We start from the raw sequence: 25735 nt of genomic DNA, 5'->3' as shown, positions 1-25735 counted from the left end.
CAGCTCCCTTCAATCCCGATAATATTGAATGTTTGGTGGTCATACAATCGGAATAATAATGGAAATATGGATAACGGGTGTTATCCATATGGATTTGAATTATTTTATGACGATTTTTCATATTTGTCTGTATCGCAACAAACATCCTCCAGAGGGCGCAACAAGTGAATTTAATGGAAACCTTCGTTACACACTACCGACACATACTTAACTTTAGTAGATAGATGCGTTCCGTAGCTGAGTTTTGTCTTTCTGTTACAGATATTTGGAAAATTTGAAGAAGTTCAAACATTTTTCTGCAGAAAAAAGCCGCTCTTCACTGACTTGTTGTACTATATCTGATATTTTTTTGGGGTTCCAACTTCTGCTTCAATAAGTTTATTGAGATTCAAATGGACACCAATATATCTTGGAATAATCACGTCGCTGGAATTAAAGAAATTGCACGCATCATTCGATACCTAACAAAGCATACCAGAACATATAGTCACCGTAAGATCTCCTTTGGTATCTTCCAAACATTTCAGTTTTGAGTGAATGAATCATGTCAAATGCGACGATCCGACTATTATTAACGAAAATATGGTTCAGTACCCTTTTGGTTGCCTCTTTTGTTTTTTTCTTTGATATGCTGCACGTGACGATGCGACTTTTATTAACAAAGAAGCAGGTTAGTGCACTTCTGACATGTTGCGCCATCTATGTTTTTTCTCTGTCGATGAATTCTGCATTCGTTTCCATTTCATTTGATGTGCTGTACGTTGAGAACAAATCATTATTAACGAAAATACGGCTCATTGCCCTTCAGATATGTTACGTTGTCTTTGTTTTTTTTCTCTGTCGATGTAATCTGCATTTTTTTTTCTTTTTCAGTCAATGTACTGCACGTTGAGATCCAATTGTCATTAACGGAGATGTGGCTTCGTTCCTTCCTGACATGTTGCGTCATCTTTGTTTTTTCTTTGTCGATAACATTTGGCACTCGTTTCTCCTTCATTTGATGTGCTGCACGTTAAGATCCAAATATCATGAGTGAAATTGTGACTTAATGTCTTTCTGACATGTTGCGCCATCTTTGTATTCTCTCGTCAATGATTTCTGGATTTTTTGTCCTTTCATTTGACGTGCTAAAAGCGAAGATTTGATTATTATCAGCGAATATACAACTTAGTGCCCTTCTGACAGTTGCTCCATTTTTTTTTCTAATAACTCATTCATTTCCACAAATCCTCACACATTTTCTACCACGCCACCACCTCCTACGCTGACTACGTCACTTTCAAAGTTTTAATATTTTATCATTATTATTATTTTTCGACCCACATTTCCCAGTTCAATATCATCTAACACAATTATTAGACCGATATTTGATCCCTCCATTCTGATTGGCTGACCGACACCACTCTGTAACACAAGTTGAGTTTTGATGTTGTATCACTATTATTATTATTATTCGACCCACATTCCTCAGTTCAATTTCACCTAAAACCATCATTCTACTGATATTTGATTTTTCCAGTCTGATTGGCTTACGACACCACTCTGTACCAGAAGTTAGGCTGATTGTTCCTCATGGTTCGGTTCAGGAGTCTGAAAATTCGCAAAACGAACCTTCATACGACAAAGCGTGGACTTTAGTCATCTCCTGATGATGCTTACTTGGTAAGCGAAACGCGTTAAGTGTTGAATGACTGCCATATTGAAATAAGAAAAAAAAACGACAATAACGACGAAACGATAACGAATAAAGGCACGTAAACTGTTCGAAAACGCACGCATAACCGTCGCACGCAAAACTGTTGAATACTTCACTTTCCCCAATTTCGAACGTTAACTCTACAATACGACTCAGCATTATTTCTGCCAAAATTCGATAGAGAAGGGTTATGGGGGGTTCCAAACGACGTATTTCAAATATTGATTCACTCTGTATGTATGCGCTTATATTTCGTAGAATTTTCAATACGATTTTCACCACACTATGGCAAAATTTCCAACATGTGTGGGCTATTATTTCTGCAAACTGAAACTCACTTTTCAAGTGTAACTGAAAAAATGAATCGCAAACGTGTTATGATTTCGATATATTTTGAGGTAATAATATTTAATATCGAACGAATAGTCATAAAGAAAATTATTTGCATTGTATTCCGAAAGCTTACGAACCGTTTCGTGATCAATGAACACCGAATGAATTTCGTAATACCTGTTGAAGATCTTGACCTACCTCACTATTTATAAACATTCATATGCTGAAGTTGTAACTTTGCTCCGGTCACCGTACTACGACAAAATGCTTGATGTGCATTTTGAAGATAGTTGGAATAATGAATGGAATTGTGAATACTGAGTGTTTTTGTTTCAGAATATCGAAGCAATTCATGTATTTCGATTCATGGCTTTGAATTATTTCATAACGATTTTTCATATTTGTCTGTATCGTTACTTTGTTATATTCATATGTCTGAGAATTCATTTCACTCCCTGTTATAATGAACTCGTGATCACACCAAACGACATTGTCATAAAAATGAAACTCAGGTTATCTACACATAATGAACTCGTCCGGTATCTATATCAAAGGATGCTATTTTGAAAGGGAATTTCGAAAAAACTACAATACGAAATGAATTTCCAAATATCACACTTGAAATTTAATGACAAATGTCAATAATCTATAATAGTGTCCTGAATAAAATTCAAGATATAAAATGCCACTTTTTGTTATATCGACCCAACGAATCAGAATTTAAAATGACAGACAAACTTATTTCCTTTATTTCTAAAATGTCCTGTTTTTGTCAACTTAGTATCTTTCAATATGATGTTTCTTCATCTCTATAAAATCTGGTATATAATTTTTTGTTATTGCACATTTTTGACAACTTTCCCTGTATAAGATAAGTTTTCATTTTCAAAAAAAGATGTGTGTGATATGTATTGTATTTATTTTGGTAGTATATTATAAAGCCATTTATATAAAATATCAACGTTATTGAGACTGCAGCTGAACAAATTTCCTTTGAAATGACCCATACAGAACGGCGTGTTTTTCTTGAATTTTGGAACACACCACGATGAATCTTCAAAGTCTTCCAAATTCATTACGGTTGTGTATATATTGAATAGACGCAGTTTGTCCAACAAATCACTGAATATCGACAAATTCAAGCCTCTATAGATTGAAAAAAATGGAAACTGCTTAGATTTGAAACTCGTTCTGGAAAGGTTGCTATGACGGTTTTGAATGTTGTTGTTGAGATGACTCTGACTGATACTGCACACGTTGATGTATTATTCTGAAATAAATTCGATTTTTCAATAAAAACATACACTGAAATAAATTCGATTTTTTAATAAAAACATACACTAAACAAAATTTTTTGACAACAGAGAGGGTAATGTCTTCCATGAAGTAATTGCTACACATATAATGAAAATAAAAAAATCAAGTGTCATTCAAAATAATGAATTTAAAACACATATTCTGCACGTACTAAGTGAAGAAAATATATTGTATGGAAACACTACTTTATGCGGATCATATCTGTGACTCGAATGAAAAATATTGTAAACACCCAAAAACTCTTTGCCTATAAAACAAAGAAAAAATTGGAAACAGTAATAACCTTAATTTTGTACAATCTCAAATGAAACGACAAGATTCGGTTTCCCAATGTCCATCAACCCTTTGAACACAATAGCGTATTTTCCTGATGAAAATTCTTCTAAGTGAGGACGATACGCCTCCGTCACTCGGTGGGGCAGAAATGATACTTTATCTCCCAAATCTAACAAGACCGCCTCACCAAATTTTCCTTTCACGATTTTGGCAGTGAATATCCTCTGCGGCATCTCCACAGGCAAATCTACTACTTTGATACTTGGCTTTCTCTTCACGATCGAACTTGCATTCAACTTTTGTAAATCCATCTGTGAAAAATAAAAAATGGAAGCTTCATGTTTTGATTGACAATATATGCGAATACTATCTCAAACAAACCACGACATGTAAAACATTTGACTGAAATCATCCAACATATATATATCGAGAAAAATTTTGGAAATCAAATGATTCAACAATTCTCACCAATTTTCAAATAAATTACATTTGAATAAATTCATCTGAGGAAAAAGTCAAACCTAAAACACTTACTTTCAAATAGAATCGGTGCACTTGTCACTGGTATCACTTTCAACGGATGCAACTAACTCATTTCGCCATGCATGACGTATTTATAGTAAAATAAGTGATGACATATTTCAAAATGAAACAAAGAGCCTTTGTTTCGTCGCTTTGAGAACTGCGTATTTCCGGATGTAGATTCGACATTGACAGTGATCAATGTCACTTTGGGTTTGAATATAAAAATTAGTGATGACATATTCTGAAATGAAACAAAAGAAAATCAAAGAGTCTTTGTTAGATGCATATTCAGCGTTGACATCGATCCATGTCACCTTGGATTTGAATAGCGCAACAAACACATGAATTCTGCTTTTTTTCCCCCATTTTATTTGAAATGCTACATGTGATGATGCGACTATTATTAGTGAAGATACAACTTTGGGCCCTCTTGGCATCGTCTCCGTTTTTTTTCTCTGTTGATGAATTCTGCATTCGTTTCCCTTTCATTTGATGTGCTGCACGTTGAGATCCAACTATCATCAACAAAGATGTTGCTTAGTGTCACTCTGACATACTGCGCCATCTTTGTTTTTTCTCTGTCGATGAATTTTGCATTTCTTTTCCTTTCATTTGACGTGCTGTACGTGACGATTCGACAATTATTAACGAAAATGTGGCTTTGTGCCCTTCTGACATGTTGCGTCAGATTTGCTTTTTCTCTGAGGATGAATTCTGCATTCGTTTCCCTTTCATTTGATGTGCTGCACGTTGAGATTCAGTTATCATTAATAAAGATGTGGGTTAGTGCCCTTCTGACATGTTGCACCATATTTGTTTTTTCGTTGTCGATGAATTCTGCAATTTTTCTTCTTTCATTTGACATGATGTACGTAACGATCCGAAGTTTTTTCAATGATTCTCTTTGCAATTCTTCCTATGCTGTTTCGCGTTAGGCGCTCGATATTATATTTTTCATTGTCTACACATTAAATCATTTGAAATGAGTAGCCACACCGACCTGTTGCGACTAGTATAGCAGAAATAGGTTATGAGGTCCTTTTGGCTTCGTAAAATGATTAACTATGTTTTTTGACATCTAAACGAATCCATTGATGTCAAAATTATCGGAATCGGACGACCGGAAGTAAAAACCGGAAGTGACCTGTTTTTGACGGATTCGAAACCTTCTCACCCTAAGGAATCCAAAAATACCATATGTTTCAGTATGCGATGATTATTTCATTTTTTTGTCAACAAATTATGTGTTTTGAATCAAACTTTTGCAATTACATTACACTCGTAGTTGTTCATAACCCAACAACTTTTAATTTCAAATATGTTCAATGATTTTCTTCAAATGTGCCATTCTTTCTATGCTATTTCACATTAGATGCTCGATATTATACTTTTCATAATCTACAAATGACATCATTTGAAATGAGTACCCACATCGGTCTGTTGCTGCTAGTATAATGAAAATAGGTTATAAGGTCCTTTTGGCTTCGACAAATGATTAATTATGTTTCATGACATCTAAACGAATCCATTGATGTTGAAATCATCGAAATCGGAGGACCGGAAGTGGAAACCGGAAGTGGTCGTTTTTTGATGGATTCGAATCCTTCTCACCCTAAGGAATCCAAATATATCATATGTTTCAGTATCCAATGATTTTTTTCATTTTCTTTATCAATAAATTCTGCGTTTTGAATCAAGCTTCTGCAATTGGAATAAACTTATAGTTGTTCATAACCCAACATTTTTTAATTACAAGTTTGTTGAATTTGCAATTCTTCCTATGTTATTTCACATTCGGCCTTGGATATTATATTCATTACGCCATATTTGTTTTTTCTCTGTCGACGAATTCTCCATTTCTTATCCTTTCATTTGACATGCCGTATGCGACGATCTGATCATTATTAGTAAATATACAACTCAGTGCCCTTCTGACAGTTGCGCTATTATTCTTTGTAATAACCCATTCATTATCACACACGCCACCACCTATCACGCTGACTACGTCACTTTCAAGCTTTTAATGTTTTATCACTATTATTATTATTATTCGACCCTCATTCTCCAGTTCAATTTCATCTAGCACAATCAATCGAGCGATATTTGATTTCACCATTCTGGTTGGCTGACCGACACCACTCTGTAACAGAAGTTAGGTTGGGTGTTCCACAAGGTTGCGTTCAAGAGTCTGAAAATTCGCAAAATGAATCTTCATATGACAAAGCATGGACTTTAGTCATTTCCTAATGATGCTAACTTGGTTAGCGAAACGCGTTAAATGATAAATGACTGTCATATTGAAACACGAAAAACCGTTACGATAATAACGATGAAACGATAACGAATGAACACACGGAAAACGGTCGAAAACGCACGAAAAACGATCGAAAACGCACGAAAAACGATCGTAAACGCACGAAAAACGATCGTAAACGCACGAAAACCGATCGAAAACGCACGGAAAACCACGTATTTAGAAATGTCATTGTCGAATACTTCGCTCTCCCATTGCCCTCACGTTGAGTCCACAAAGCTTAACCTCTCGACACTTTTGGATCTCCTCTTTCTCCTGATGATGCTAACTTGGTTAACAAAGATACGAGACTTCCGACATGTTGGAACGCTAGACTTCTGTTGAATCGACATGTTTTTTTCTTAAATGATGTATTTTGAAACGCCCTGTATACACATTAATATCATATTTCAAATCGACATGTTTTTTTCCTTAAATGATATATATTGACGCACCCTGTACACTTCGACGTCATATTTGTTTTTCAATGATGTATTTTGAGATACCTTGTACACATTGAGGGATCGCACGTTGAAAACTTACAGCCTCGTGGAACTGTTATGTTTTTTCTTAAATGATGTATTTTGACGCACCCTGTACACTTCGACGCCATGTTTGTTTTCAATGATGTATTTTGAGATACCTTGTAACATTGAGGGATTACACTTTGAAACGATACAGCCTCATTGATCTGCAATGTTTTTTCTGAAATCTGATTCATTATTATAAAATATATCACTTTCACGCTTCCAATTTCCGTCGAGTAGTTCACGATTAATTCCAAAACCGGCAATGCTACATTACTCCATAAACAATGGTTTATTGTACAACTGGCAACGCCGAACCTGCCATGCTGGCATGTATTGACATTTGACAGATGCAGTCTTATGAGTCTAGTGTTTACAGTGTCCTTCTTCAACCAATAGATAGTTCAGCTAGTGACTCATAGATGACTCTGTGTATTCTATAATATAATATATCACTTTCGCGCTTCCAATTTTCGTCGAGTAGTTCACGATTAATTCCAAAACCGGCAACGCTACATTACTCCATAAACAATGATTTATTGTACAACTGGCAACGCCGAACCTGCCATGCTGGCATGTATTGACATTTGACAGATGCAGTCTCATGAGTCTAGTGTTTACAGTGTCCTTCTTCAACCAATAGATAGTTCAGCTAGTGACTCATAGATGACTCTGTGTATTCTATAACTTAATATATCACTTTCGCGCTTCCAATTTTCGTCGAGTAGTTCACGATTAATTCCAAAACCGGCAACGCTACATTACTCCATAAACAATGATTTATTGTACAACTGGCAACGCCGAACCTGCCATGCTGGCATGTATTGACATTTGACAGATGCAGTCTTATGAGTCTAGTGTTTACAGTGTCCTTCTTCAACCAATAGATAGTTCAGCTAGTGACTCATAGATGCCTCTGTGTATTCTATAACTTAATTTTCAAACCGGCAACGCTACATTACTCCATAAACATTGATTTATTGTACAACTGGCAACACCTGCTTGCACTAGCAACCGGTAAAACCTCAATCTCCATCTCTCTTTGCATCGATTACGTCATACGCGCCTCTCGCTCTTACACACACACACACACACATCTTTACATGAAATATTAATTATTTCCCAAATCTAAGTATATTTTCCTATCTTCAATATGATAATGACGATTACATTCTACGGAAATCAAAAATAAAAATGCTGTCAAGTATAATGAATGAGTCAATTTCGGTCCCGACAAAACTAACGCTATAAATACCCAACATTCGCAGTTAACTTCAATATCTTACGATGGTGTAGAGGCTAAGGACAATGTCTACGGCGCGGACGACCCAGGTTCGAATCCCATAACTATAAACTTTTTTATTTAAAATCACGTGACTGAAGGGGGCCGAGGGAGCTGATAGGTTAGGTGGAGTACCAAGGGGGCCGATAGGTTAGGTGAAGTACCAAGGGGGCCGAGGGGCGGAGTTCCACGCTCAAATCGCTACGATACTCGTTCCATCCTGCGTCGATTTCGATGACGCTGATAGGTTACCCCACTCCCAAGTGGTCCAGAATCCGCCTTGTTCATCTACTGGTTTGAATTTCCCGCTCTATGCGTGATAGCTGATTGGTTGACTGAATGACGGTAAAAGTGGAAAAGTGGAGATGATCTGAAGTGGGCTTTGAAGGCTCAGTTTACACATAATGGACGTCTGGTAGAGACGAGGCGCTGACTTTTATTCCTTTCGTGTGAGGTGGGCCTGAGGTCCAAAAAGGTCCAGAATGAACCTTAGCCATTTTCCATGTTGATCTCCATAAGGAATGAGCCAGAACTCCTATAGCCTATTTACTTTACGAAAATTACAATAATAAAAAAAAACAAGAACTTCTACCATTCTATGAACAGCTATATCATAAACAATTAGAAAAAGGCACAGCTATTTTGAATAAACGTAATGAAAATATAGAAAGTCCACCCTTGAATGAACCTCACTATTACTCCAGAAAACCTAGAACTAGGAAAACACATTCCGTTTTTGAAAAAGTTAATGTAACTAGTATTGAAGGAAACAAAGTAACTGGAATAAGAGAAAAACCACAAACAACAGCAAATATAAATGTAAGAAAAGTCAAAAGAATTAAGAAAAATATTTCTTTACCGGACGATCCCCCTGGGAATCTCCCTGACCCTTCAAGTAGAAGAGATTGAATCAAATGAATTTTTTCCAAAAGAATTAGGCCTAGCAGAAATTATCAATCACTACCATAAGTTTTATTTCTATTTTTTATTAATTTTAAAAATAAAATAAATACAACAATAAAAATTAATTGGCGCTCCGGGGCGACTTCATTGATTCCAGTGATCTAACAATGTCCTCTCTCTCATAAAACAAAATGTAGGGTGTCTCCAGAGGCTTCAATAAATTCAATGCATCGCCAGAACACTTCGTGATATGACTATCGTCAAACTTAAACCAGTCCGTTTCTTCTTTGATCAAGGCGTAATAATGACCAAATTCAACGCCAGAACCACAGTGAACAATGACTGCATGAATATTATAACAGTGGTCTGCTAGGTTGAAATGTTCATCTATTTCGAACCTTCCAAAGAGTTTCTTGCTTCCGTTAGAGGTTGAGTCTTGTTTGAAAATCATCAGTGTTATTATTAGATTGACTGGTGCCTCAGCTATACTTGTTTCCTTATAACAGTCAGTTAGTTTGGCGCATGTTTGACAATATTTTAATATTAAACAAATATCTTTAAATTATAACACGCTAGTCACCAATACGTATTTATTAGACATCCGAGTTAAAAACTCTCGATTGCAGAATACATTATCACCTATACTTCATAAACTTTGAATAGAAAACAAAATATCGAAATTGAAACCAAGAAGTAAAAGAGCTTTAGTAAATGCTCTAGGTTCAGTAATTAGATACATTGTCGGTAATTTGGATCAAACGGATTTACAAGAACTAAACCAAAACATTCGAAGTCTTTATAATAATCAAGAGAAAACAAGTCAACAAGTTTTCGTCATTTGCAAATCACTTAACTGACAGATATGCAAAAGATCTCAATATAATCCAAGAAAACCTCAATAAGTCTCTGGATACTATTTCCAAAACAAACGAAACATTAGGTTTTGAACTGATGATGCAACAAAACATATTTAATGCCCAGAATCTTTTAGAAATCATAAAATCAGTTCAGAGAACACTCTCTAGCCTTCAATGAAATAACTAATTTAGAAATATTCGAGAGTAATGAATTGAGAAAAATTACTAACCATTTAGAAGAAACCTATCAGCCAAATCAATTAATCGATATTGACAAAAATCACCTATTTAAAGTGGTCGAATTCTCGGAAATCAAATCAGTAATAATCAATAACACTATCACTTGTATATTATTCATTCATATCCTGAATTCTACACCTATCAACGTATTTATCCTCTACCTAATATTCATTTCCAAATCTTACATCCACCCTATGGTTATGAATTACTGGAGGGTGGAAATTCAAAAACATTATGAACAAATGAAAAGTGCAAGAACATCAACGAACCCTATATTTGTATGAAGAAACCTTACGCAAACGATTGTCAATTATCTGATTCAAAAACCTGTAAATTCATTGAAGTTATTAATGATTTTCAAATTGTGAAGCAATTAACAAATAATCAGACTCTTGATTCAACCCGAAATGAACTTAAGATTTTGGAAGAATGCAATGACCATGTAGAAACAAAAATTGTTCAAAATAATAGCATAGTATCGTCACCAAACAAATGTACTGTAATCATTGGAGACCAGAAATTTGAAAATCATTATTCAAATATTACTTTCAAAGTACCATGTATCTCCAAGATAAATATCCCATTAGTTCAGTCATATCATTGGAACAAATTCATTTGGAAGATTTAGATAAACTGAGAAATGAAGCTCAGCTACTAAATGACAATATAAGTTTAAATCCTATTGTACACATTATGTATACATCTGTATTAACAATAATCTTATTCATTTTTGTAATTGTATTGTTAGTTCACTGCACATGTAAGAATAGGTTTAGTAATCAATTACTCAAACGAGAAGCACGAAAGAAATAAGCACCATTGATTCAGATGACCACCATACCTCAAGAAAACCGTGGATTATACCCGATTCTACCGAAAAACGAGGACGTTTAATCTTAAGGAGGGAGGAATTATGTCAACGCAGTTGACGACCTTCATATCGCACAAATATGCCATTATGGTTGATTATCTCCTAAATAGACTTTCGAAGTTTCCAAAATATTTACTAACCATCAAGAATCGATTTAGATTAACACTATAAATACTTGACACTGCAACGCCTCAATGTTCATTATTCATCTTGGTTTTTAAACTAGTGAATGTACCAAACTGTATTGTCACGAAATAAATTGTTCTCAAAAAGTTTATTTCCGAAGGAAACAACTCCACAAGCATACTTCGGGGTGGTAGTCGAAATAATGATTATTATTTCGGAGAGGTGCATTATGGCATGCTCAAGGCTGCCCCTTTCCTCTCATGCAGACCTACGATTTTGTAGGTACTTGTGGCAGATACACAACGGCAAAAACATGTTTTTTTCTCAAATGATGTATTTTGAGACACCCTGTACACATTGTAGTAACGCACGTTAAACATTACAGCCACATGACAATGTGTTTTTCTTCAATAATGTATTTTGAAGCACCCTGTATACTTCACTCAATGTCCGTTAAATTGCCGAAGTGTTTTTTTTCTTCAATGATGTATTTTACCACACTGTTCATATTAACGTCATGGTTCTTCTTGATGTATTTTGAGACACTGAAGGATCGCACGTTGAAGCGTTAGGGTCCTGTTAAACTGCTATGATTTTTTCTCAAATGATGTATTTTGCCACACTTTGTACAAATTGACGTCATGAAATGTTACAGCCTCGTTAAACTGTCATGTTTTCCTGAATGATGTATTTTGACGCACCTGTACACTTCGACGCTGTTTTTTTCTTTAATGCAGTATTTTGAGACATATCGTACCCGAAAACGTGAAGCTCGTTAAACTGTCATGTTTTTTCTTAAGTGACATCCTACATCCTGTAGACCCCACTGAATGTCCGGTACATTGCCGCCATGCTTTTCTTTCTATAATCTGATTCTTCATTCATAATTATTATTATGTCACTTTCGCGCTTCCAATATTTTCATCTTCATTTTTATAATTCAACTACGTTCTTTGAGTCTCTCCGATACTCAGTCCACCTTTCTCTGTTTTTTTTTCATCACTCTGAATCGTCGATGACTGCCGATAAAACAACCGCCATAAATATCAACAATTCGCAATCATTCCCAAGAACTCACGTTGGTGTCGAGACTATGGACAACGTCTACCACGTCTAAACTTAACATTTCAACCTTTTTCTTCAAAAAATTATTTAAATACTCAAAGGAGAGGAATGAAATAATGTTTTGAATATGTTTTCACATTATGTTTTCACATTATGTTTTCCAAAAATTCTAATTGATCACTTGTTCGTTATTCACAAAAAATACTTGTTTTTCACAATCTTTTTGTACGCTATACTCGGCTACTAAACTAAACTAAGATCCTACGAGAGATTATTGCTCAGAATGAATCATATATTTCCCAAGTTTTCTAGTGTAGTAAGAAATCTGCGTTTTAGTAATGATGAATCCTTGGTAAGGTCCTCGTTGATGAGATTCACATGAAATCATCTTCAGGTTTTGTTAAAAATTATCGAAGAGTTTTTGGAACGGGATTTTCCAGAATTGGTATCAAATAAATCATAGGATACCACTACACATAATTATTTCAAACAACTATGTAGATTTATATGGTAATCGAAAGTTATCTATATGAAGGTCTCATTTGAATCACATTTCGTGTTCATTTTGTCTGAAAACTAAATTAGTTTGCCTACTATTGAAATCAAATAAGGACTTAAAAGTTAAAACTGTAATTTGAATTTCAGCTTGCGAATGCAACCAACACGCCCGGCGATGCAGATTTAACATGGAACTGTATAAATTGTCTGGCCGAGTATCCGGAGGCGTATGTCTCAAATGCCGTCACTTCACTGCTGGAAGACACTGCCACTATTGCCGCGAAGGCTACTACAGGGATCCCACCAAACAGATTACCCATCGCAAGGCTTGCAAACGTAAGTAATTTTGTCAAAAATATAACACATTGGCGTACACTTTTCGTCAACTCTAACGAGTTGACGAAAAGTGCTCATTTGTTGCAACAACGTCATTACTGAAAAATTGATTTCAGAAATGACACTCTACCAGTTGAAAGTCGTCGTTATCATTAATTATGTGGTGTGGAAAACCTCAATTTTTGAGTTATGACGTTGTTGCAGGATATGAGCGAATATGAAATTTTTGTGAACAGTATCATGAGTTTTTTAGTGATGATGGTGCTTACAATAATCATTGCAGTATCATGTCTGTTTTTTACAAGTACATGTACCTGAGCTGCTTCGGAAAAAATATCTTTGAATTGATAACTTCTTATGGGAGGTAGTATGTCTGACTTTCCTTTCTACTCACTCTAACACACATCGCTAGCCATATTTCGGACAAACGACTCAGTGTTCATTGTGCGTTCAACATATACTGTTGACAATGATTATATAACATCAAACTATCACCGCTTTTGGAAGTGATTATAAAAAATTTTATGAAACAAGCAGAAGATGATCCTCGGAACATAACAGATTCTCCTAACGAAAGGTTAGTTTAATAATTTAATATAATACGATTCATCAACAACAAGCATTCAGCAAGTTTACCGCCGCAGTGTAATTTCTATATATCTTTAGCGTCACTGCTTTAATATATATATATATATATATATATATATATATATATATATATATATATATATATATATATATATATAAACACATACCTATAGATACATATTGATTTACGATTACTTAATATTTTATATTTATTGTAATGATTGTAAAAAATTCATATTCGTTACAGCATTGAATCTTTGAAGTTACTTTCAAAACGAAAACATATATACAGGGTATTTCAAATTGAGTCGGCACCAATTCTGTTATTATTAATGCCACGAATTTGGTTAAATGGGCAAACTAATAGCATTTTTTATGGTCTCCTCGATGCCAAAAACAAAAAAATTGACAGTCGCGTTTTCAAAATATTCCATAAAATGATGTTTTTTTAAATAGAACACCCTATATTTCATCATGCATTTCGATTCGTAAAAACATTCTCAACAACAATATCCAATATCCAATAAATATTAATTTATTTTGTTAGCATAAAAAATTAATTGTTTTGTCAAAAAACACCTCAAGATTGTCCAAACATTCTTATACGAATGACAACATTTTGTTACTAACAGCAAAAAAAAAAAATTGCGATGGGATTTGAACCGTGATACCCGTTATCATCATGTCGTACCACTCACTTGACACCACTGAGCTATTTGGTATTAATTCACAAAACGATAATTTCCATCTAGAAGTCATTCCACATTCCAAAATATGTTTGCTATATCGATAACATTGAAGCCGTTTTTGTACAGAACCGAAAATACTGGAGCGTCATATTAATGCGGTTGGAAAAATTAGGTTTGATTCGATTAAACGGAATTATTGTGAGTAATCAAGTTGCCTTGAAACCTTGTTGAAGTAACTAATGCCAAATATCCTCAAGTATGGCAATGTCATAAATTATGCGCTATCAACTACGGCGTTTGAAAAAATCTGTTTTTCCATTAACCAGCTGTCGGTATCGTTTGATCTTCTCTAGAGAAGATCCAACACAAAGAATAGTACCTGATGTAATCCAAATAAAGGCAAATTTACCTAAAGTACCTGGAGTACCTGCATTGAGGCGTTTAGACCGTATAAAAGGACATACAACAGGATGACACGTTCAGTTTGAGAAGAGCCTAGATGATGACAGTACGACCAGCTGTCGAAAGCGCTCGCAGAACCCAGTATTTTCAATTGGTTTTTAAATTCTGCATTGAATTCTGAATTCATCCATATAGCACACTTGTAGTTTTCCTAGAAAACTGATGAAAAAGGGCAATTTCATTGCGTATTATAAAGAAGGCCATGAATAAGTCAATAAATGCAATAATGTATTTATCGATCTGTCAGGAGACCTGTCAGTTTGGACGAAAGTGTATTCAGTTTTGTGTTGGTTTTTCGTAAAATTGAAAAATGGTTCAATTTTCAAATGCAGAAAAGTTGGATATGATATGTATTTATGGCGAAGCAAGAAGAAATTCAAGAGAAGCAGTGAGAATATACGCTAATCGGTATCCAGACAGAAAATTACCGTCAAACAAAACATTCGCTGGCTTAGCCAAATCTTTGGCACGAAATGGATGTTGTAATGAACGGAAGCGAAAAAAAACAAAAACGGCAACTGATGAGAATCACAGTGCAGTGCTAGGTCAAATGTTATTGGAACCACATAGTTCCACCAGACAAGTAGCAATGAATTGTGACATTTCGAAATCGTCAATACAACGTATTTTGTCAAAAAACAAATTCCATCCATACAAAATAAATTTGGTTCAAGGACTACATCCAGGTGATAATCTTCATGTTTCATTTTTATTAACTAAAATATATTCCCATATTCAGGAGATGCTGATAGAAGATTGAACTTCGTTGCATGGTTGTCCACCCGTATTCATGATGATGATCAGTTTCTGAAAAAATATTGTGGAGTGATGAAAACCGTTTCCATAACAACGGTAAAATGAACAAACTTGATTGTCACTATTGGTCTGACGTGAACCCTCATTGGGTGCAAGAAACGAGATTTCAGTCTGTGTGGGGGGTTAATGTTTGGTGCGGAATCATTGATGGTTATTTGATAGCACCTCATTTTTTTGAAGGAATTCTCAATGGGGAGAGGTACTTGGTTTTTCTACAACATGTGTTGCCGAATCTCTTGGAGAATTTACCAATACAAATTCGACTGATTATGTGGTTTCGAAAAGATGGGGCACCTCCACATAATAATGGAATGGTTACTGAATATTTGGATGACACGTTTACTGAGAAATGGATTGCAAATAAGGGTCCAATACCATGACCAACTCAAAGTCCAGATATTACTCCACTAGATTTTTTTTCTGGGAATATATCAAAGACTTAGTTTATATGCGACGTCCACAAAATGTAGAGGATTTGAAAAATAGTATCACAAATGTTTGTGCTTCCATAACGCGAGAGACGCTTTCAGCTGTCACGAATCGGGAAGTACAATATGTGTACTCTACGTGAAGGGAGGCAGTTCGAACACTTACTAAAATGATTCTCGTTGTCACGTTAGTCGAGTTATGGTCAAAGTAACATATTTTTTGGTAATTTGAAACATTCATTTTAATTTATTCAGTAATACGCAACTAGATAAAATTGAACAGACAATGAACTCATAACTGATGGATTCATTTTATTAAACTCATATTATTGCATTCATTTTGACTTATTCATGGCCCTCTTTATAATACGCAATAAAATTGCCTTTTTTCATCAGTATTCAAGAAAGACTACAAGTGTGCTATATGGCTGAATTCAGATTTCAATGCAGAATTCAAAAACCAATTGAAAATACTGGGTTACCATTAAAAAAATTGGCGTCGGTGTCGCGACGCCCTAACGGATGACGCCTAGTGCTGGATTTCTACGTAAATAATAGGACTCTTTGACACCAAAATTATCTGCTTTCACGAAATATGGATATTCTTTTCATCATCGTCATCGTCAACGTGGACTGTACATATTACAAAACAATGGAGTAAGAATAGATCAAATAACAAAAGAAATTAACGAAATCAAAAACTATTTTTCAGCATTGAAGAAGAACACAACTCAAAACTTAACTACCTGGACATAACCATAGAATATAACCACAACAAAGCACAATTTCAAATGTTAATATACAGGAAACCTACACAAACAAGCTCCACCATACCCGCAAGTTCAAACCATCCACCATCACACAAAATGGCGGCCTATAACGCATTCATTTATATAATGCTAAGGATACCACTCAGCAATGAAGCCCGAAACAAAGATAAATTTGAAAACAGAATAAAAAAAAACAGAACAAGAATCAAGCCACCCCAATATACAAAACAACAGAACGATGGACAGCATGTACGTACGTAGAACACCAAACCAACAAACTAACAAACGTCTTCGAACCACTGAACATCAACATCACATACAAGCCAAACACGAAAATAATACAAAAAATAAACAACTATGAATAAGAAGAAGACAAAAACCAAAACGGGATATACAGTATACAATGTTCGGACTGCAACAAATTCTATATCGGCCAAACAAAGAAAAAACGAGGAGCACAAAAAGGCATACATAAATCCAATAGTATTAAAATCAAACATCGCAACACCCGCCATACAAAACAAACATAATTTCACCCCACCAGAGAATATAAAACTCATGAAACAAGTCAATAAGGGAAACCGCATGGACATTTGGGAAAACTTAAATATCCATAAATTTAACAGTCAAATATCACTTATCAAGGAACAAGTACAAATCAAAACACAACAAGACCTAGCATTCAATATAATAAACAAATCAATATACACTCTTAGAAACAGTATACCTAGAGAAGATCCAACACAAAGAATAGTACCTGATGTAACCCAAATACAGGCAAATTCATCTAAAATACCTGGAGTACCTGAATTGAGGCTTTCGGACCGTATAAAAAGACATACAACAATGACACGATCAGTAGTGCCTAGATGATGACAGTACGACCAGCTGTCGAAAGCGCTCGCAGATAATTAAATAGAAGTTATAAAGCTTCAAATCCTTTTTGTGAGTCAGGTTCAATATTAAAATACTGAAAGTAAAGGAAAATCAGTTGCATCATTCAAATATATATATATATATATATATATATATATATATATATATATATATATATATATATATATATATATACAGGCTGATTCACGGTGGATGGCACATTAGACGTTTCTGGTGAACCAGACAACGGATCACTTTGAAAATTTAATGGAGGGCATATTCGGACATTCTCTAGCCAACTAAAATATTTTCGACAATGCGGTGTTGCCGCTTCTATTAGAAAGCAGTAGCAACTTTGATTTTTCAAATGGAACACTCTGTATATAATATTATTTTTGGAATCTCCAACAATTGCCCGACAACTTTTCTTGATACTTCCCTATACCTATCTGTTACCGTTTTCGAAATAAAAATTAATTTCAATTACATATATATATATATATATATATATATGTAATTATTATATATATATATATATCTATATATCTATATATCTATATATATATATATATATATATATATATATATATATATATAGATATATATATATAGATATATATATATATATATATATATATATATATATATATATATATATAATCTAGAAAGGTTAATGCAGTCAAGCTGCTGGAAAATAATTCCATGAAAATCAAAAAATAAATAGATAAGTACTCTTTGATCATTCCCATATTGATTTCAATTTAAGAGCCACCGGTATACAGCTGTTTCAGCCTATTGGGCATCGTCAGTACCGGGCAGGCGGTCCTCGATTGAAGACAAAATGAGAAAAAAACCAAGAAAGTACTTGATAAGAATAGCTGCGTAAACGCAAGCGAAACATAAGTGGAACCACCTATTGGTGTGACACCCAAGTCAACTTGCCAAGTTTTTATGTCAGTGTTGGTGGTTTGACCAATCAACCGACAACTGCGGTAGCAGAAATTTGGGAAGCTAACCTGAAATGCCATCGGAAAACGAATCCACATGTTTCTAGAAATGATATGAAATCTAGAAAGGTTAATGCAGTCAAGCTGCTGGAAAATAATTCCATGAAAATCAAAAAATAAATAGATAAGTACTCTTTGATCATTCCCATATTGATTTCAATTTAAGAGCCACCGGTATACAGCTGTTTCAGCCTATTGGGCATCGTCAGTACCGGGCAGGCGGTCCTCGATTGAAGACAAAATGAGAAAAAAACCAAGAAAGTACTTGATAAGAATAGCTGCGTAAACGCAAGCGAAACATAAGTGGAACCACCTATTGGTGTGACACCCAAGTCAACTTGCCAAGTTTTTATGTCAGTGTTGGTGGTTTGACCAATCAACCGACAACTGCGGTAGCAGAAATTTGGGAAGCTAACCTGAAATGCCATCGGAAAACGAATCCACATGTTTCTAGAAATGATATGAAATCTAGAAAGGTTAATGCAGTCAAGCTGCTGGAAAATAATTCCATGAAAATCAAAAAATAAATAGATAAGTACTCTTTGATCATTCCCATATTGATTTCAATTTAAGAGCCACCGGTATACAGCTGTTTCAGCCTATTGGGCATCGTCAGTACCGGGCAGGCGGTCCTCGATTGAAGACAAAATGAGAAAAAAACCAAGAAAGTACTTGATAAGAATAGCTGCGTAAACGCAAGCGAAACATAAGTGGAACCACCTATTGGTGTGACACCCAAGTCAACTTGCAGCTTGACTGCATTAACCTTTCTAGATTTCATATCATTTCTAGAAACATGTGGATTCGTTTTCCGATGGCATTTCAGGTTAGCTTCCCAAATTTCTGCTACCGCAGTTGTCGGTTGATTGGTCAAACCACCAACACTGACATAAAAACTTGGCAAGTTGACTTGGGTGTCACACCAATAGGTGGTTCCACTTATGTTTCGCTTGCGTTTACGCAGCTATTCTTATCAAGTACTTTCTTGGTTTTTTTCTCATTTTGTCTTCAATCGAGGACCGCCTGCCCGGTACTGACGATGCCCAATAGGCTGAAACAGCTGTATACCGGTGGCTCTTAAATTGAAATCAATATGGAATGATCAAAGAGTACTTATCTATTTATTTTTTGATTTTCATGGAATTATTTTCCAGCAGCTTGACTGCATTAACCTTTCTAGATTTCATATCATTTCTAGAAACATGTGGATTCGTTTTCCGATGGCATTTCAGGTTAGCTTCCCAAATTTCTGCTACCGCAGTTGTCGGTTGATTGGTCAAACCACCAACACTGACATAAAAACTTGGCAAGTTGACTTGGGTGTCACACCAATAGGTGGTTCCACTTATGTTTCGCTTGCGTTTACGCAGCTATTCTTATCAAGTACTTTCTTGGTTTTTTTCTCATTTTGTCTTCAATCGAGGACCGCCTGCCCGGTACTGACGATGCCCAATAGGCTGAAACAGCTGTATACCGGTGGCTCTTAAATTGAAATCAATATGGGAATGATCAAAGAGTACTTATCTATTTATTTTTTGATTTTCATGGAATTATTTTCCAGCAGCTTGACTGCATTAACCTTTCTAGATTTCATATCATTTCTAGAAACATGTGGATTCGTTTTCCGATGGCATTTCAGGTTAGCTTCCCAAATTTCTGCTACCGCAGTTGTCGGTTGATTGGTCAAACCACCAACACTGACATAAAAAACTTGGCAAGTTGACTTGGGTGTCACACCAATAGGTGGTTCCACTTATGTTTCGCTTGCGTTTACGCAGCTATTCTTATCAAGTACTTTCTTGGTTTTTTTCTCATTTTGTCTTCAATCGAGGACCGCCTGCCCGGTACTGACGATGCCCAATAGGCTGAAACAGCTGTATACCGGTGGCTCTTAAATTGAAATCAATATGGGAATGATCAAAGAGTACTTATCTATTTATTTTTTAATTTTCATGGAATTATTTTCCAGCAGCTTGACTGCATTAACCTTTCTAGATTTCATATCATTTCTAGAAACATGTGGATTCGTTTTCCGATGGCATTTCAGGTTAGCTTCCCAAATTTCTGCTACCGCAGTTGTCGGTTGATTGGTCAAACCACCAACACTGACATAAAAACTTGGCAAGTTGACTTGGGTGTCACACCAATAGGTGGTTCCACTTATGTTTCGCTTGCGTTTACGCAGCTATTCTTATCAAGTACTTTCTTGGTTTTTTTCTCATTTTGTCTTCAATCGAGGACCGCCTGCCCGGTACTGACGATGCCCAATAGGCTGAAACAGCTGTATACCGGTGGCTCTTAAATTGAAATCAATATGGGAATGATCAAAGAGTACTTATCTATTTATTTTTTATATATATATATATATATATATATATATATATATATAGATATAGATATATATATATATATATCTATATATCTATATATCTATATATCTATATATCTATATATATATCTATATATATATATATATATATATATATATATATATATATATCTGCCTGAATTAGTGGGTTTAGTAAAATAATCTAAAATAACAGAGTTATCATCTTTCCTGATCAAAAGAGTATCTAAAAAGGTACTGTTTTGTTTTTTCTTTTTCTATGGTAAATTGAATAGATGGATTGTAATTGTTAAAAATGGTTTTTATATCATCAATTTTGTCAAAAATGATGCATGATTTATTATACATTCGTATAATAAATCATGCATCACATACTGGGCTAAAATAGGTGATAAAGTGGATCCCATTGGAGTACCAAGTATTTGTTTATAATATTCGTTGTCATAAACGAAAACAGTAGTATCAAAAATGAAATCTATTAATTCTAAGAAGGCTGTTTTTGTTAATTTGGTATGATTAGTAATAATATTCCAATGTCTTTCATTGCTGTGTTTTACCAGATTTATTGGTATGTTACTAAAAAGTGATATAACATCCAAACTTATAATTTCGAAATTTTTAGGTAGTTTCATTCCTTGCATGAAAATAGAAAATTCAAAAGAATTTTTAATATTATATTGATTTTTTGTATTATATGCATTGGTTAAAATGATATGATGGGTCTCAAACTCAATATTGGTTTATGAATTTTTGGTAAACCATAGAATTTTGGAACAATGGTAAAATTTTCTTTAGATGTCTTACTGATGAAATGTTTTACATGTAACTTTTTGATGAGTGCATTAGATTTTTGTTGTATAGTGGAAGTTGGATTATGATTGAGTTTTTTATAATAATCACCATCATTCAAGAGTTCATGAGATAATTGTTCATATTGAGATTTCAACATGATAACTGTAGTATTGCCCTTATCAGAATTGGTTATTATCAATTCTGGATGGTCTTTGATAAATTTTTTACATTTATTAAAAATATAAAAAAAAATAACAACTTGTTTTTGGTTTTTGAAAATGATTTGTGATGATATTTGCTATTTGTGCTCTGAATACATATTGTTTATTTTGATTCACATTCGATATTGAATTTTCTATGTCAGCTAATAATTTTGTGACTTTTATATCATTTGTATCAGGTGGAACACTGAATTTGTGACCTAAAGAAAGAAAAGCTAGAATATCTTCAGGAATATCACAATTTTTCAAATTTTTGAGCCAATTATCATTCATAGATATTTTTTCTTTCATTTCATTTTTGATTGAGATGAATTTATTTATGTTACGTTATCTTATGAGAAAAAATTGACGATTATATTTAATTTGTTGTCTATGTTTGGAATCTGCCGAAATATTATCAGTTAGTTTTTGAGTAATTTTGTTAGATATGTTAGTCAATAATTTTTCTAATTGAATGAGATTCTCATGTGTTACCTTGATTTCGAGTGAAAGAATTCGGTGTTTCAATTTATTATTGAAATTGTTCACTAGTTTTCCTGTTCTTCCGTTATTAGTTTCTAACATATTTTCTATATTTTTAACATTGTTGATGATATGTTTAGGAAAAAACGCCATGTTTTCTACATCTGAGTAAGAATATTTTTCTGTTTTTCATCGATGCTATATCATGTTTGTATTTGACCAACATTTGAGTCTTGCTGTGGTTTCATGTCCAAATTCTCTGATGACTTTGGAATATTATTACTAAACATACCAAATTAACAAAAACAGCCTTCTTAGAATTAATAGATTTCATTTTTGATACTACTGTTTTCGTTTATGACAACAAATATTATAAAGAAATACTTGGTACTCCAATGGGATCAACTTTATCGCCTATTTTAGCCCAGTATGTAATGGATGATTCATTATATGAATGTATTCCAAAATTATCATTTCAGGTTCCTTTTTTAAAAAAGTTTGTGGATGATATGATATGTGCTGTACCTTTTGACAAAATTGATGATATAAAAACCATTTTTAACAATTACAATCCATCTATTCAATTTACCATAGAAAAAGAAAGAACAAAACAGTACCTTTTTTAGATACTCTTTTAATCAGGAAAGATGATAACTCTGTTATTTTAGATTATTTTACTAAATCCACTAATTCAGGCAGATATATGAACTATTTATTTCTCAACCTACATTGGTAGAAAAAAATTTAAAACAATCATTCAATATTTTATTAACTAATTCTTATCCTCCAAAATTTTTAAATAAATAGTTATATAATACTTCATCTAATATAATCAACATCAGAGAGAACAATAAAGCTGAAAATCTAAAAATCCAAATTTCGAATACTTTTCCATTCCTTATATTCCTGAATTGTCCAGTAAAATCATAAACGTATTTAAACAAGAACAGAATATAAAAATTTCACAAAGGAAAGTTAACCCTTAACTAAACTACATTCAAAATTGAAAGATGAAGATCCGTTATTTGAAAAGTCACATGTAGTTTACGAAATTCCCTGCAACAATTGTGATAAGATATATATAGATTAAACAAAAAACAATTTAAAAACCCGCATAGCTCTTCATAAAAGTAATTGTAAAAATTTAAAACGAAATTCTTGTGCTCTCACACAACACCTTCTAGATAATGACCATTCAGTCAATTATACTAACACCAAAATTCTCCATTTCGAACCAGATTCAAACAAAAAGCAATTTCTGGAAATGGCTGAAATCAAAATTGAAAAAAACAATATCAACAAAAAGACAGACATCGACAACCTCAGCTAAATTTATTCATTTTTATCAACAAAAAATATAAATCTGAATACATCCTGTAATATTAACACAGTATAAATCACCATAATGAACGACAATGAAAAATTAGAAAAAGTATTTTACATTTTTCAATGTCAAAAAGCTGTCATTTTGATGTTGAAGACTTCTTTCGAAATTGAAATTTCCAAATTAAATATCCTCACATAGCACAGATATGCTGTTTTATCCGTTATTATGTTTTATATATATATATATATATATATATATATATATATATATATATATATATATATATATATATATATATTTATATATTTATTATGTCATTTTTATATTACAGCCTTCGATAAAGCTAATAAATATTAGCGAAAGCTCGGGCAGCTAAAAAGAGTAATATTTATTCTAATCAGACCGAATCCCCGAAAAACTAATGTGTGCATGATACACACTCGATGAGTGTCCACGTTCGTGGACACTCATCGAGTGTCGATCCGACCAACCGATAGAGCGGTTTTGGGGTGTTTGCCTCATCATCAGTACTGGGCATGGTCTCTTCAGAACGGTGTGAATCATCTGAGTATCACGACCAAACAAATATAATTCCATCTAATCATGGAATCTCTCTGCAGTTGATTCACACCATAATTCCAACAATCAACTCAAAATAGTGTGGAATCACATTCCAAATGCCAGTTGGATCCCTCGCCAGAATTCAGTCCCCGAATATCACTCGTCAAGATCAAATTACAAAAAAATAAGTATTCATATATCTAACACACCCCTTCTGCATTAATATTTGAGATTTAAATTCCATTCAAGTTATACTATAGAAAATTTGAACTGAAATATTAGAAGACATTATCATAAACTTGTGCAGAAACATGTGAACTGAGGTATACTCATATATACTAGGAAATGGTGCAGAGAATCACTTAAATCAGAAATATATAAGAATGCATTCTGAAAATTAATAAAAAAACATTTATTTATTGGACTGAATCGATATGTCGATAGATTGCAATTTTTTATATACTGCAAATATATGTGACAAGCATTTCAGAATGCTACTTTGAATGCCTGTCATTTATAGAAATGATATTAAAACCAAAGTTTTTCAGTAGTTATTACTAAAGTTATAGAAATTGTTCATATATCGCTAGTTTAAAATTCAATAAATTCGGCACTTGCAAAATTGAAAAAATCTAGAAATGATAACGATTGGAATCATTACAAACAACTTCGTAATATGGTCACATCGGCAGTGAGGAACGAAAAAAGGGGATACTTGAGCTTCATTCAAAGACAGTATGATAAAAAACAATTATGGGATACCTTACGTTTACTTGATATAGTTGTGACAAAACGGAAATCAGTAATACCGGATACCTTGAGTAACCCGAAGATTTAAATAATCATTTTATCTCATCAGTGAATCAGATAGCAAATTACCCTCCGAATGAAGTCATCGATTTTCATAATTCTAATAAATTCAATAATACTGCGAATTTAAGTCTTGATAACGTCAATGATCAACAAGTGGAAAATATTCTACGAAATATGAAATCAAATGCGGTATGAAGCGACAGCATATCCCTTAAAACTCCCTATGTCACACCCATTATAACCTTCATTTTTAAGAAATGTATAGAAAATGGAATTTATCCCAATATTTGAAAAAAATCGCTAGTACTTCCTATCAATAAAATATCCAAACCGGAAACATTCAATGACTTGAGACCTATTAATATTTTACCGTCACTCTCAAAAGTAATCGAAAAAGCAGTTTATGAACAAACTTATACCTTTGTCAATAA

The 25735-nt window shown here is 33.8% G+C and overlaps 1 protein-coding gene and 1 long non-coding RNA gene across 2 annotated transcripts in view; one reads left to right on the top strand and one right to left on the bottom strand.

Moving 5' to 3' along the window:
- The window catches only part of NetA (Netrin-A), a 554869-nt gene that overhangs the window by 394383 nt on the left and 134751 nt on the right, over positions 1-25735 (top strand). The window contains exon 2 of the mRNA XM_074170725.1: positions 12957-13145. Coding sequence (XP_074026826.1) covers positions 12957-13145 — 189 coding nt within the window. The remainder of the gene's footprint in view (positions 1-12956; positions 13146-25735) is intronic.
- LOC141480568 (uncharacterized) lies at positions 1725-6247 on the bottom strand. The gene is made up of 3 exons (XR_012464431.1): positions 4157-6247; positions 3630-3933; positions 1725-3299 (listed from the first exon to the last, which is right to left on the bottom strand). It is a non-coding gene; the product is annotated as an uncharacterized lncRNA (long non-coding RNA).

The sequence above is a fragment of the Leptinotarsa decemlineata genome, unplaced genomic scaffold, assembly GCF_025532065.1.
Source record: "Leptinotarsa decemlineata unplaced genomic scaffold, Ldec_3_MD MMD2_P_RNA_scaffold_11, whole genome shotgun sequence".
NCBI classification, from domain to species: domain Eukaryota; kingdom Metazoa; phylum Arthropoda; class Insecta; order Coleoptera; family Chrysomelidae; genus Leptinotarsa; species Leptinotarsa decemlineata.
Note: the sequence above shows the minus strand (reverse complement) of the source record. Positions and strands in the feature narration are given on the sequence as shown.